General features: G+C 36.1%; 1 protein-coding gene across 1 annotated transcript; it reads left to right on the top strand.

Moving 5' to 3' along the window:
* The first annotated feature begins 482 nt into the window (after window positions 1-482).
* On the top strand, window positions 483-1733 carry LOC121875549 (polyubiquitin-like). The gene has a single exon (XM_042380130.1). It carries the CDS (start codon window positions 1064-1066, stop codon window positions 1643-1645), a length of 582 nt encoding a protein of 193 aa, XP_042236064.1. The 5' UTR covers window positions 483-1063; the 3' UTR covers window positions 1646-1733.
* The last annotated feature ends 12107 nt before the right edge of the window (window positions 1734-13840 follow it).

The raw sequence follows: 13840 nt of genomic DNA, 5'->3' as shown, positions 1-13840 counted from the left end.
AAGTTAGGAGATTTCTTCCACTATTCCTTGGTCCTAGACTCCTGGGCAGTTAGGGCGGCGGCGGGTAGAGTGTGGACGGTGTACTTCGATATGGGTATAAAAGGTGGGTGATGGAGGGCAGGCAGAGAAGAAAGTGTAGGAGATAAATACAGGTAAATGTTTCACTCACTCACCTTCACAACTGATCCATCAGCTAATAATATTTCTACATCACATAACTCTTGTGACTGCCAGAGGAAATGTATGTAGTCTAGTAGGTAGTTCGGATAAGATTTACATTCCTCTTCCTCCTCCTTCTCCTCCTCGTTATGAGAGAGCTCCACACGTGCAGCCGCCATCTTCAGATACTAATGTAATACTAACTAGTTGTCAGTTTTATTTTTAGTGGTGTGGTGATATCTGGTAATACCCGTAGTGGTGGTGGTGGTGGTGGTGGTGGTGGTGGTGGTGGTGCTTCCGTTGCTTCTTCCAACAGTAACAAAACTAAACTACAGCCACACTCCTAAGACAGTCAAACCACCAAAGGCATAGAGATAACCTCCATGAGCGCATAATCCAAAATCACCATGGGAGCACCATAGAAGATACCCCGATCAAATTATCTTCCCAAAGCGGATCAGGATTATAAAGTTCATCGTCTGCCGGTTCAATTTCTATATGTAAGACTGCTACTTCTGGCCCTACACATCTCTCAATTTTCATTGGGCAAACTTTCTGCCATTTCTGCCTAAAGCCCATAAATGCTAGGTATTTAATTTTATTATTCTATATTTGTATATGCATAGCTAGGTTACACAGAAGATAGACTGCAAATGTTATTGCTCTATACTGTATGTGTGTGTGGGGGGTATGAGTTACTTTGGTTAAAGCCAAGATTTATGTGTACTGTACAATATGTGTATAAAATATTAATGTAGTAGTCTTGTGTTTTCATATATAATGGTTGCCTTGCTACCTACTATAACATGCTCAACAATCTTGTAGATATTTAAATTTAAGATTATTTAAGAATTATACTGTTGGCTAAAATTTTACTAATGAATTGTTTTCTTTGCAGTACATCATGCAGATCTTCGTGAAAACCCTCACTGGAAAGACTATTACTCTTGAAGTAGAACCTTCAGACACCATTGAAAATGTAAAGGCAAAAATTCAGGATAAGGAAGGCATCCCCCCAGACCAGCAGAGATTGATCTTTGCTGGTAAGCAGTTGGAGGATTGTCGCATTCTTTCTGACTACAATATCCAGAAGGAATCTACACTCCATTTGGTATTGCGTCTTAGAGGAGGAATGCAGATCTTTGTGAAATTTACAGGAAAGATTACCCTAGAAGTAGAACCTTCAGACACCATTGAAAATGTAAAGGCCAAAATTCAGGATAGGGAAGGCACCCCCCCAAACCAGCAGAAATTGATCTTTGCTGGTAAGCAGTTGGAGGATTGTCGCATTCTTTCCGACTGCAATATCCAGAAGGAATCTACACTGCAACTTATTAGAGAAGGAAAAGAAAACAACATCTCTGTGAAAACCCTTACCCTTACAGGAGACCATATTATCCTAGAATTAGAATCTTCACACGATATCACATTCCCCCCTTTGTTATTGTTGCGTCATAGAGGAATGCAGATCTTTATGAAAAAATAAAGTATTCCGGATGAAATGTTCAAATTTCCTTTAATGTATGGAATGGAAAAGATTTAATCACATTGTTATTATTTTAACCGAACCCAAATAAACACTTTTAAAATTATTTTATTCATTGTTTTTTTATCACATACTGCAAAACCTATATATGTGAAAAACTGAATATTTTTGTTTTCTCGATTGGCTAATTTGCAATGTGACCTAGCAGGTAGTTGGCAGTATGTTGGGAGAGTTTACAAAGAATACAAAACCGCAAATATATGTGAAAAACTGAGTATTTTTGTTTTCTCTATTATTTTTGTTTTCTCGATTGGCTAATTTGCAATGTGACCTAGCAGGTAGTTGGCAGTATGTTGAGATAGGTTGGGTAGAGTTTACAAAGAATAATACAACCCTCTATTATTTTTGTTTTCTCGATTGGCTAATTTGCAATGTGACCTAGCAGGTAGTTGGCAGTATGTTGGGATAGGTTGGGTAGAGTTTACAAAGAATAATACAATTTTATATCTTGCTTTTTATTTACTAAAATAAGAATGAGTGAGAATGAAGGAGGAGGAGGAGGAGGAAATCAGTATATAGGTTTTCAAAGTTTCGAGTAGTCAAATTAAGACTGCTATAGCATTAGTCCGACTTTCAGGGAGTGGTGTACAGCTTATCCACTTGTTATTCTTAGGGTCGAAATACTCCACATTAGCGAGAGAAATCTAAAAAGAAAAAAAAAGTTATAAATATTATTATCAATATTTATCATTTTATATTAATCATTCTTTTATTCTTCTTTCCTTACCATTCCAATTCCATTCAAACCACTCCAGTAACCGCCTATGACATATAACAGAGAATTTGTGACAACAACTGCTGGGCTACTTCGACCCAAATACTCTGAAGACGAACACTTAAACCATTGGTTCTGTGGGAAAGTAAAAGAAAAAGGTTAAAACAAGAGTAAGGGGGCGGGAGGGGGGTATACAATTTTTTCCCTTTGTTCCTAAAGTATTACAACAATTCTTCCACTTCCTGGTTACAATATTAAACTTTAAGTACTGGTAAATAATCTTACCTGCTCAAAAGAATATCTTTTCATTGAATTTTCATCCAGAATACCATCACACACTACGTACAAAAAATTATCTAAAACTGCAACGCCTATCGTCTTAGACGGTGGACCTTGCATTGATGTTAGATTCTTCCACTCTCCAGTTACAGGATTGTATGAGAGAAAATCATGCAGGGGATTGTAAGTGTCCGTATATCCACCAATAATGTAAATAAGACCTCGATGTTCTACTATACCCATGCTATAAAAAGAAAAAAAAAGGAAAAAAACAGTACAGGTTACTGCGACATTTTCTCATTATTATTATTAGTAATTCACACTATCAGTAAATCAAAATTGTTATTGTACTGGTTATTGTACTTACTTGGATCTAGCTTCTGGCATATTTGACTCTAATAATCTCCACTCATCTGTAATAGGGTTATATCTTTCAATATTTTTTCCTATTTCCATTGAATCCGTCCAACCACCGAAGGCATAGAGATAACCACCATAAGCGCATAATCCAAAATCACACCGTGGGATTACCATAGAAGATATTCCAGTCCAATAATCTTCCTGTGGATCATAAACTTCGCCATCCGCCAAAATCTGAGCGTCTATCTCTCCAACCCCTCCAACCACGAAAATTTTTCCATGTAAGACTTCTATTCCTGGTGAAATTCTCCCAATTTTCATAGGACAAACTTTTTGCCATTTCTGCCTAAAGGTATCAAAACATTCGATACTTTTAAGTAGATATTCCTCTGATCTATTCCATATTATATTGAATTCTTTCCTTGATCCACCTATGACATAAATTTTCTTTCGATTACAAATTCTTGGCTGGACATAAAAGGAGGCTTCCTCTTTAGCCAAGTTTATCTGCTGTTTAAGGTTAACTTTCAATCTGATGTCAGAGCACTCATTAATTGCTTTTTCTATTAGTTTACTTGAAATTAAAGACAATTTCACTCGTTTTAAAATATCGAGAATCCAACAAAGTCTATCAGTTATTTCTTGTGTAATCCATCTGATGGCAGCAGAGAATACCTGCAATATAACAAAAGAAAAGAAAAAGAAAGTGAGAGCTGCAATAAAAAAAGAAAAACGAAATAAAATTTTCAATAAATAAATATTAAATAAAAAGAAAAATATATAATATTTACCTGAAACTCAGAGTCAATATGAAGATACTCAGAATCCAAAAAATATAGTAGAGTTTCTTTAGGAATCTCAAGAAACTCTTGCTCCATTGTCACTTCTACGAAATTGGAGAAGATGAAATCCCGCGAACCATTCAACAAGCTTACTAAATAATGGGCCTGAGCAAACCTGTAAAAAAAAAAAAAATAAAAAAAATAAAAAAATATCCTCTCTAGAATAGGATTAGATCGAATCAGAATCAATCAAATTAAAACAGAACAGAAACAAAATAAAAATTCGTTACCTGTAAATTCCCAAAACATTGGATGGATCAAGTTCGCTCTTGAGAAAGTCTGTACAAACAAATACAGCACGGGGCATGAACAGCATGTTCGCAGCCACAATTAACTCCTGTGCGTTTCCCACTGTTATCTCGATGTTTCCTAAAGTATTTTTACAAAAAAAGAAAAAAAAAATATTTCATTTCTTCATTTGCAACAAAATAAAAATTTTACTTATAGATAGCAGCTTAGCACTATGAAAACTTAAAATATTTTCCCTTACCAGTATATATGAAGTCGATAAGCAGTTTTAATATATTGGGTTTCATAGACTTCATTTCTATTGATTGTGTTGTTTTCTCAGCAAATCCACACGTAAACATGGTTTTAAAATAGTCACTTCCCGCTGACAGTATTACACGGTGAGCCTGTGGAATAAAATGTAATCTCCATGGTTCATTTTTTAAAATTTGTTAGTTCGTTCATACTGCCTTTATACATACATTAAGGGGACGTAAAAATCTGGGTGAAGAGTCGTTGTCATAGCATAGGTTTTGTGAAGTTACATAAAAGTGAGAGAATTATGGACGGACGGACAACAAAATCAAACCATTACCTGGAAGCAAACCAAAATTAAACCACTGCTAGGAAGCAAGCCCAAATCAAAGTACTGCTAGGAAACATTGATTCTATCGTGCGAAGAAAGTTGGATAAACAGCTCTTTATTTGTGTCGGGGGAGAAAGGAAGTTAGGGGAGAGCAGGGAAATTTCTTCCACTGCACTGGATAGACTTTGTTAATCATGTTCCACTGACTTCTCCTGGGCGGTAATAAGGAATGGAGGGTGAGTGTGGGCGGTGTAGTTAAGTTTCCCTCCCCCGATATGGTGTGTAAATGATGGGTGGGTGATGGAGGGCAGGCAGAGAAATGTTTCTTCACTCACAGATAAATGTTTCACTCACTCACCTTCACAACTGATCCATCAGCTAATAATATTTCTACATCACATAACTTTTCTGACTGCCAGAGGAAATGTATATCGTCTAGTAGGTAGTTAGGATAAGATTTACATTCCTCCTCCTCCTCCTCCTCGTGATGAGAGAGCTCCTCCACACGTGCAGCCGCCATCTTCAGATACTAATGTAAGACTAACCTAACCAGTTGTCAGCTTGGGAGAGAGAAGAGAGTAAATTGAGACTGCTCTAGCATTAATATATCAAGTTCCCGGTACATTTTATGTTAATAGGCTGTGATTAGGAGGAGGGATAGACTCAAGGTTTCGAGTCAAATTGAGACTACTAAAGCATCATTAGACAGTTCCTTAGGGAGTGATACCCATTCTGTAAAAAAAAAAAAAAAAAGTATAGGCACTTATATTTTCCCATTATTATCAGTAGTTCACACTATCAGTCAGTAAATCCAATTTGAAAATTGTTATTGTACTTACTTGGATCTACCTTCTGGGATATTTGACTCTAATAATGTCCACTCATCTGCAATAGGGTCATATCTTTCAATACTTTTTTCGATGACCAATCCCGTCCAACCACCGAAGGCATAGAGAAAACCTCCATGAGCGCATAATCCAAAATCAGATCGTGGGATCACCATAGAAGATATTCCAGTCCAATAATCTTCCTGTGGATCATAAACTTCGCCATCTGCCCAAATCTGACTGTCCTCTCCACTCCCTCCAACAACGAAAATTTTCCCATGTAAGACTGCTATTCCAGGTGAACTTCTCACAATTTTCATAGGGCAAACTTTCTGCCATTTCTGCCTAAAGATATCAAAACATTCGACACTTTTTAAACTATACTCCTCTGATAGTTTCCATCCACCTATAACATAAATTTTCTTTCTAAGACAAATTCTTGGCTGGACAGAAAAGGCTGCTTCCTTTTTAGCCAAGTTTGTCTGCTTTTTAAGGTTAACCTTCAATTTAATATCAGCGGAGCAATCAGATTACATAAAAGTGAGAGAATTATGGACGGACAGACAACAAAATTAAACCACTGCTAGGAAGCAAGCCGCCCAAATCAAACCACTGCTAGGAAGCAAGCCGCCCAAATCAAATCACTGCTTGGAAACATTGATTCTCTCGTGAGAAGAAAGTTGGATAAGTAACTCTTTATTTGTGTCGGAGAAGAAGGGAAGTTGGGGGAACAGGGAAATTTCTTCTACTGTACTGGATATACTTTGTTAACCATGTTCCACTGACTTCTCCTAAACGGATGGTGAGTGTGGGCAGTGTAGTTAAGTTTCCCTCCCCCTATATGTGTGTAAATGGTGAGTGAGTGATGGAGGGCGGGCAGAGAAAGATATATAGGTAGGAGGTAAATGTTTCTTCACTTACAGATAAATGTTTCACTTACTCACCTTCACAACTGATCCATCAGCTAATAATATTTCTACATCACATAATTCTTGTGACTGCCAGAGGAAATGTATGTAGTCTAGCAGGTAGTTCGGATAAGATTTACATTCCTCTTCCTCCTCCTTCTCCTGCTCCTCTTTCTCCTTGTGATGAGAGAGCTCCACATGTGCAGCCGCCATCTTCAGATACTAATGTAATACTAACCAGTTGTCAGTTTTGTTTTTAGTTGTGTGGTGATATCTGGTAATATAGAGGAGAGACAAGATTTCGTGTGTTTATTATTTGTAATGGACTTAAAATGTAATATTTGTGTGTTAGGTTATTTGAGTGCCCATTAAAACTGGGGTCCATTAAGATTAAGGGCCCATTAAGACTAGGAGCCCCATCAACCCTGGGGCCCATTAAAGAAAACAACTTGACCGACCTGGATTAAAAAATAAATAAAAACATACACTTCTTTACTCTAGCATCAGACCGTTCCTCAGGGGTGTACAGTTTCTCCATTTGTTATCCTTAGGATAAAAATACTCCACATGACAATTTTAGTATATAATAATAAGAATTAATAAGACACATACACAGGAAGCAAAGTTTTGCTGTAACGTATGTGATGGGGTAATTAATATAAGCAACCTTCGCTATCACCAGTTACGTCACAGCAGCACCTTAAAGAAAACTTTTGAATTAATGTTTTGGATGCCTTGCGGCAGACTTTTTTTAAGCTACACACTTATCCTAACTAAACTTGGCCGTTAGCAAATGTGAAATTAATATTTTCAAATTTCATGTTAGGTAAGTTAAAAAGATAGAAAATTTTTCTAATTTTTATTTTATTTTAAATGGCCTCGCAACTGATCCATCAGCTGATGATATTTCTACATCAAGCAGGTAGTTCAGATAAGATTGTCAAATTGCAACTGCTCTAGCATCAATCCGACCCTCAGGAAGTGATGTACAGTGTATCCACCTATTATTCTTAGGGTCGAAATACTCCACATTCACATCAGTGACAAGTAGCTAAAAAAAAGAAAAAAAAATAGTTTAGGTTAAAACTTTGGATTATAAAGATTATTAATAAATATTATCAGTTTTCATTAATCATTCTTTTCAGTCTTCCTTACCGTGTTATCATCATTTCTAATGTCACCGCCTATGAAATATAACAGAGAATTTGTAGCAACAATTGCTGGGGAATTTAGACCGGAATACATTGATGAACACTTAAACCATTTGTTCTGTGGGAAAGTAAAAGAAAAAAAGGTAAAAGGAAGGGAGGGAGGTTATACAATTATTTACCAACAGTATTACAAATATTCTTCACATCCTGGCTGGCTACAATATAATAATAATTCATAAGCACTCCACGGTAAATAATCTTACCTGTTCAAAAGAATATCTTTCCATTTCCTCCAACTCAGTACCACCTACTACGTACAGAAAGTTATTCAAAACTGCAACACTTATCGTGTCACATGGTTCACCTAGCATTGGTGCTAGATTCTTCCACTCCTCAGTCACAGGATTGTATGAGAGAAGATCACGCAGGTCGTTGTCAGTGTCGTCCGTATATCCACCCATAATGTAAATGAGACCTCGATGTTCTACTATACCCATTCTGTAAAAGAAAAGAAAAGGAGAAAAAGACAAAAAAAAAAGTACAGGCCACTGCTACATTTTCTCATTATCAGTTACTATCAGTCAGTAAACCTAATTTGAAAATGGTTGAATTTTAACATTACAATTGTACTTACTTTTTTCTAGCTTCTGGCATATTTGATTCTAATAATCTCCACTCATCTGTAATAGGGTCATATCTTTCAATACTTTTTTCGACGACCGATCCCGTCCAACCACCGAAGGCATAAAGGTAACCTTCATGAGCGCATAATCCAAAATCACATCGTGGGGTAACCATAGAAGATATCCCAGTCCAATTATCTTCCTGTGGATTATAAACTTCGCCATCCGCCAAAATCGGAAAGGGTCTGGGTCTACCTCTCCTATCTCTCCAACCCCTCCCTCCAACAACGAAAATTTTTCCATGTAAGACTGCTATTTCTGGCCTTTCACTTTTTTTTTTCATCGGGCAAACTTTCTGCCATTCCTTCCTAAAGGTATCAAAACATTCTACACTTTTAAACGTCCCTAATCTATACCATACATTCCTTAATCCACCTATTACATAAATTTTCTTTCGAGTACAAATTCTTGGCTGGACATAAAAGAAGGCTTCCTCTTTAGCCAAGTTTATCTGCTGTTTAAGGTTAACTTTCAATTTAATATCAGCGGAGCACTCATTAATTGCTTTTTCTATTAGTTTACTTGAAATTAAAGACAATTTCACTCGTTTTAAAATATCGAGAATCCAACAAAGTCTATCAGTTATTTCTTGTGTAATCCATCTGATGGCAGCAGAGAATACCTGCAATATAACAAAAGAAAAGAAAAAGAAAGTGAGAGCTGCAATAAAAAAAGAAAAACGAAATAAAATTTTCAATAAATAAATATTAAATAAAAAGAAAAATATATAATATTTACCTGAAACTCAGAGTCAATATGAAGATACTCAGAATCCAAAAAATATAGTAGAGTTTCTTTAGGAATCTCAAGAAACTCTTGCTCCATTGTCACTTCTACGAAATTGGAGAAGATGAAATCCCGCGAACCATTCAACAAGCTTACTAAATAATGGGCCTGAGCAAACCTGTAAAAAAAAAAAAAATAAAAAAAATAAAAAAATATCCTCTCTAGAATAGGATTAGATCGAATCAGAATCAATCAAATTAAAACAGAACAGAAACAAAATAAAAATTCGTTACCTGTAAATTCCCAAAACATTGGATGGATCAAGTTCGCTCTTGAGAAAGTCTGTACAAACAAATACAGCACGGGGCATGAACAGCATGTTCGCAGCCACAATTAACTCCTGTGCGTTTCCCACTGTTATCTCGATGTTTCCTAAAGTATTTTTACAAAAAAAGAAAAAAAAAATATTTCATTTCTTCATTTGCAACAAAATAAAAATTTTACTTATAGATAGCAGCTTAGCACTATGAAAACTTAAAATATTTTCCCTTACCAGTATATATGAAGTCGATAAGCAGTTTTAATATATTGGGTTTCATAGACTTCATTTCTATTGATTGTGTTGTTTTCTCAGCAAATCCACACGTAAACATGGTCTTAAAATAGTCGCTTCCCGCTGACAGTATTACACGGTGAGCCTGTGGAATAAAATGTAATCCCCATCGTTTATTTTTTAAAATTTGTTAGTTCGTTCATACTGCCTTTATACATACATTAAGGGGACGTAAAAATCTGGGTGAAGAGTCGTTGTCATAGCATAGGTTTTGTGAAGTTACATAAAAGTGAGAGAATTATGGACGGACGGACAACAAAATCAAACCATTACCTGGAAGCAAACCAAAATTAAACCACTGCTAGGAAGCAAGCCCAAATCAAAGTACTGCTAGGAAACATTGATTCTATCGTGCGAAGAAAGTTGGATAAACAGCTCTTTATTTGTGTCGGGGGAGAAAGGAAGTTAGGGGAGAGCAGGGAAATTTCTTCCACTGCACTGGATAGACTTTGTTAATCATGTTCCACTGACTTCTCCTGGGCGGTAATAAGGAATGGAGGGTGAGTGTGGGCGGTGTAGTTAAGTTTCCCTCCCCCGATATGGTGTGTAAATGATGGGTGGGTGATGGAGGGCAGGCAGAGAAATGTTTCTTCACTCACAGATAAATGTTTCACTCACTCACCTTCACAACTGATCCATCAGCTAATAATATTTCTACATCACATAACTTTTCTGACTGCCAGAGGAAATGTATATCGTCTAGTAGGTAGTTAGGATAAGATTTACATTCCTCCTCCTCCTCCTCCTCGTGATGAGAGAGCTCCTCCACACGTGCAGCCGCCATCTTCAGATACTAATGTAAGACTAACCTAACCAGTTGTCAGCTTGGGAGAGAGAAGAGAGTAAATTGAGACTGCTCTAGCATTAGTATATCAAGTTCCCGGTACATTTTATGTTAATAGGCTGTGATTAGGAGGAGGGATAGACTCAAGGTTTCGAGTCAAATTGAGACTACTAAAGCATCATTAGACCGTTCCTTAGGGAGTGATGTACAGTTTCTCCACTTTTTATCCTCAGGTTTTAGATTAAAACTTATTATAAAGGATTATTATAAAAATATTTAGGAATTATTAATATATTTTATTCTTATTTCCATTCTTCCTTACCAAGTTATGATAACCGTAACCGCCTATGACATAACAGAGGATTTGTGGCAGGCAACAACTGCTGGGATATTTCGACAAAATTAAACAATGGTACCATTGATCCACAAGGATACTTTATAAGAATACTTTCAAATTTCATGTTAGGGTAAGTTAAAAAAGATAGGAAACAAGCTTTTTTTTATTTAAAATGGATTAAATATGGAGGAGACAAATGTCAGTCTTGAGGGAAGTTTTCTTGATTGGGGATGTCGAAGGGAGTTAAAGTAAGACTGCTCTAGCATAAGACCGGCCCTCAGGGAGTGATGTACAGTTCATCCACTTATTAGTCTTAGGGTCGAAACACTCCACATTAGCGACAGATACCTTTAGAAAAAAAAACAGGTGGTTAGGTGGTTAAATTTGTAATATAATTTATTCATTTCATTCTTCCATTTCCATTCTTCCTTTCTTACCAGTTCAAGGTGGTCATTGGGACGATGACCACCTATGATATATAACAGAGAATTTGTGGCAACAACTGCTGGGATACTTCGCCAAAAATTCATTGATGAACACTTAAACCATTCGTTCTGTGGAAAGGAAAAGAAGGGAGGTTATACAACACTACATTATTACAAAAATTCTTCTCCCATATTACTTAAATTATTATTATTGTCTTTGGAAAGAGAAAAGAAGGGAGTTATACAATTTTTACTCCCTTTTCACTACTATAATTCAAATTGTATTGTATATAATTATAAGCATGCACATTACCTGTTCAAAAGAATATCTTTCTAGTGATTTTTCCCCTTCTTCATTAAAAAGACCACCCACTAAATACAAAAAGTTATTCAAAACTGCAACACCCATGTAGTTGTAGCGAGGTGGAGCACTCAGTGCTGCTAGATCTCTCCACTCCCCAGTTACAGGATTGTATGAGAGAAGTTCATGAAAGGGGTTATAAGAGTCCATACGTCCACTAACAATGTAAATAAGACCTTGATTTTCTACTATACCCATTCTGTAAAAAAAAAAAAAAAGTATAGGCACTTATATTTTCTCATTATTATCAGTAGTTCACACTATCAGTCAGTAAATCCAATTTGAAAATTGTTATTGTACTTACTTGGATCTACCTTCTGGCATATTTGACTCTAATAATGTCCACTCATCTGCAATAGGGTCATATCTTTCAATACTTTTTTCGATGACCAATCCCGTCCAACCACCGAAGGCATAGAGAAAACCTCCATGAGCGCATAATCCAAAATCAGACCGTGGGATCACCATAGAAGATATTCCAGTCCAATAATCTTCCTGTGGATCATAAACTTCGCCATCTGCCCAAATCTGACTGTCCTCTCCACTCCCTCCAACAACGAAAATTTTCCCATTTAAGACTGCTATTCCTGGTGAACTTCTCACAATTTTCATAGGGCAAACTTTCTGCCATTTCTGCCTAAAGATATCAAAACATTCGACACTTTTAAATGTAAACCCATCTGATATATAGAGTTCTTTCATGAATCCACCTATGAGATAAATTTTCTTTCGAGTACAAATTCTTGGCTGGACAGAAAAGGCTGCTTCCTTTTTAGCCAAGTTTGTCTGCTTTTTAAGGTTAACCTTCAATTTAATATCAGCGGAGCACTCATTAATTGCTTTTTTTATTAGTTTACTTGAAATTAAAGGCAATTTCAGTCGTTTTAAAATGTCAAAATTCCAACAACAATATCTATTATTTATATCTTGTGCTTGTGTAATCCATCTGATAGCAGCAGAGAATACCTGCAATAAATAATAGAAAGATAAATTCGGGTTAATAATCTTGTAAATAAAAGTCAATTGAAAGTTGTACATATTAAATAAAAAAAAAATATTTACATTTTACCTGAAACTCAGAGTCAATATGAAGATACTCTGAATCCAAAAAATACAGCAGAATTTCTTTCGGAATCTCAAGAAATTCTTGCTCCATTGTCACTTCTACGAAATTGGAGAAGATGAAGTCCCGGGAAGAATGCAGCAACCTTACTAAATTATGGGCCTCAGCAAACCTGTTTTTAAAAAAAAAAAAAAAAAATTACGTATAGGACAGATAAAAATACATATTATATAAACAGTTGGAAAATAATTAACTATTATTATTATACTGCACGTACCGGTAAATTCCCAAAGCATTAGATTGATGAAGTTCGCTCTTGAGAAAGTCTATACAAACAAGTACAGCACGTGATATCATCAACATGTTCGCAGCCGCAATTAACTCCTGTGCATTTTCCACTGTTATCTCGATGTTTCCTAAAGTTTTTGACAAAAAAAGAAAAAAAAAATTCATTTATTCATTTGCAACAAAATAAAATTTTTACATATAGATAGCAGCATAGCACTATGAAAACTTAAAATATTTTCCCTTACCAGTATATATGAAGTCGACGAGCAGTCGTAATATATTGGGTTTCATGAACTTCATTTCTATTGACTGTGTTGTTTTCTCAGCAAATTCACACGTAAACATGGTCTTAAAATATTTGCTTCCAGCTGACAGTATTACACGGTGAGCCTGTGGAATAAAATGTAATCCCATCAGATTACATAAAAGTGAGAGAATTATGGACGGACAGACAACAAAATTAAACCACTGCTAGGAAGCAAGCCGCCCAAATCAAACCACTGCTAGGAAGCAAGCCGCCCAAATCAAATCACTGCTTGGAAACATTGATTCTCTCGTGAGAAGAAAGTTGGATAAGTAACTCTTTATTTGTGTCGGAGAAGAAGGGAAGTTGGGGGAACAGGGAAATTTCTTCTACTGTACTGGATATACTTTGTTAACCATGTTCCACTGACTTCTCCTAAACGGATGGTGAGTGTGGGCAGTGTAGTTAAGTTTCCCGCCCCCTATATGTGTGTAAATGGTGAGTGAGTGATGGAGGGCGGGCAGAGAAAGATATATAGGTAGGAGGTAAATGTTTCTTCACTTACAGATAAATGTTTCACTTACTCACCTTCACAACTGATCCATCAGCTAATAATATTTCTACATCACATAATTCTTGTGACTGCCAGAGGAAATGTATGTAGTCTAGCAGGTAGTTCGGATAAGATTTACATTCCTCTTCCTCCTCCTTCTCC

This window comes from Homarus americanus, unplaced genomic scaffold (assembly GCF_018991925.1).
Source record: "Homarus americanus isolate GMGI-L3 unplaced genomic scaffold, GMGI_Hamer_2.0 scaffold41055, whole genome shotgun sequence".
NCBI classification, from domain to species: Eukaryota; Metazoa; Arthropoda; class Malacostraca; order Decapoda; family Nephropidae; genus Homarus; species Homarus americanus.
The sequence above is the reverse complement of the archived record's forward strand: the minus strand, read 5'-3'. Positions and strand labels throughout refer to the sequence as shown.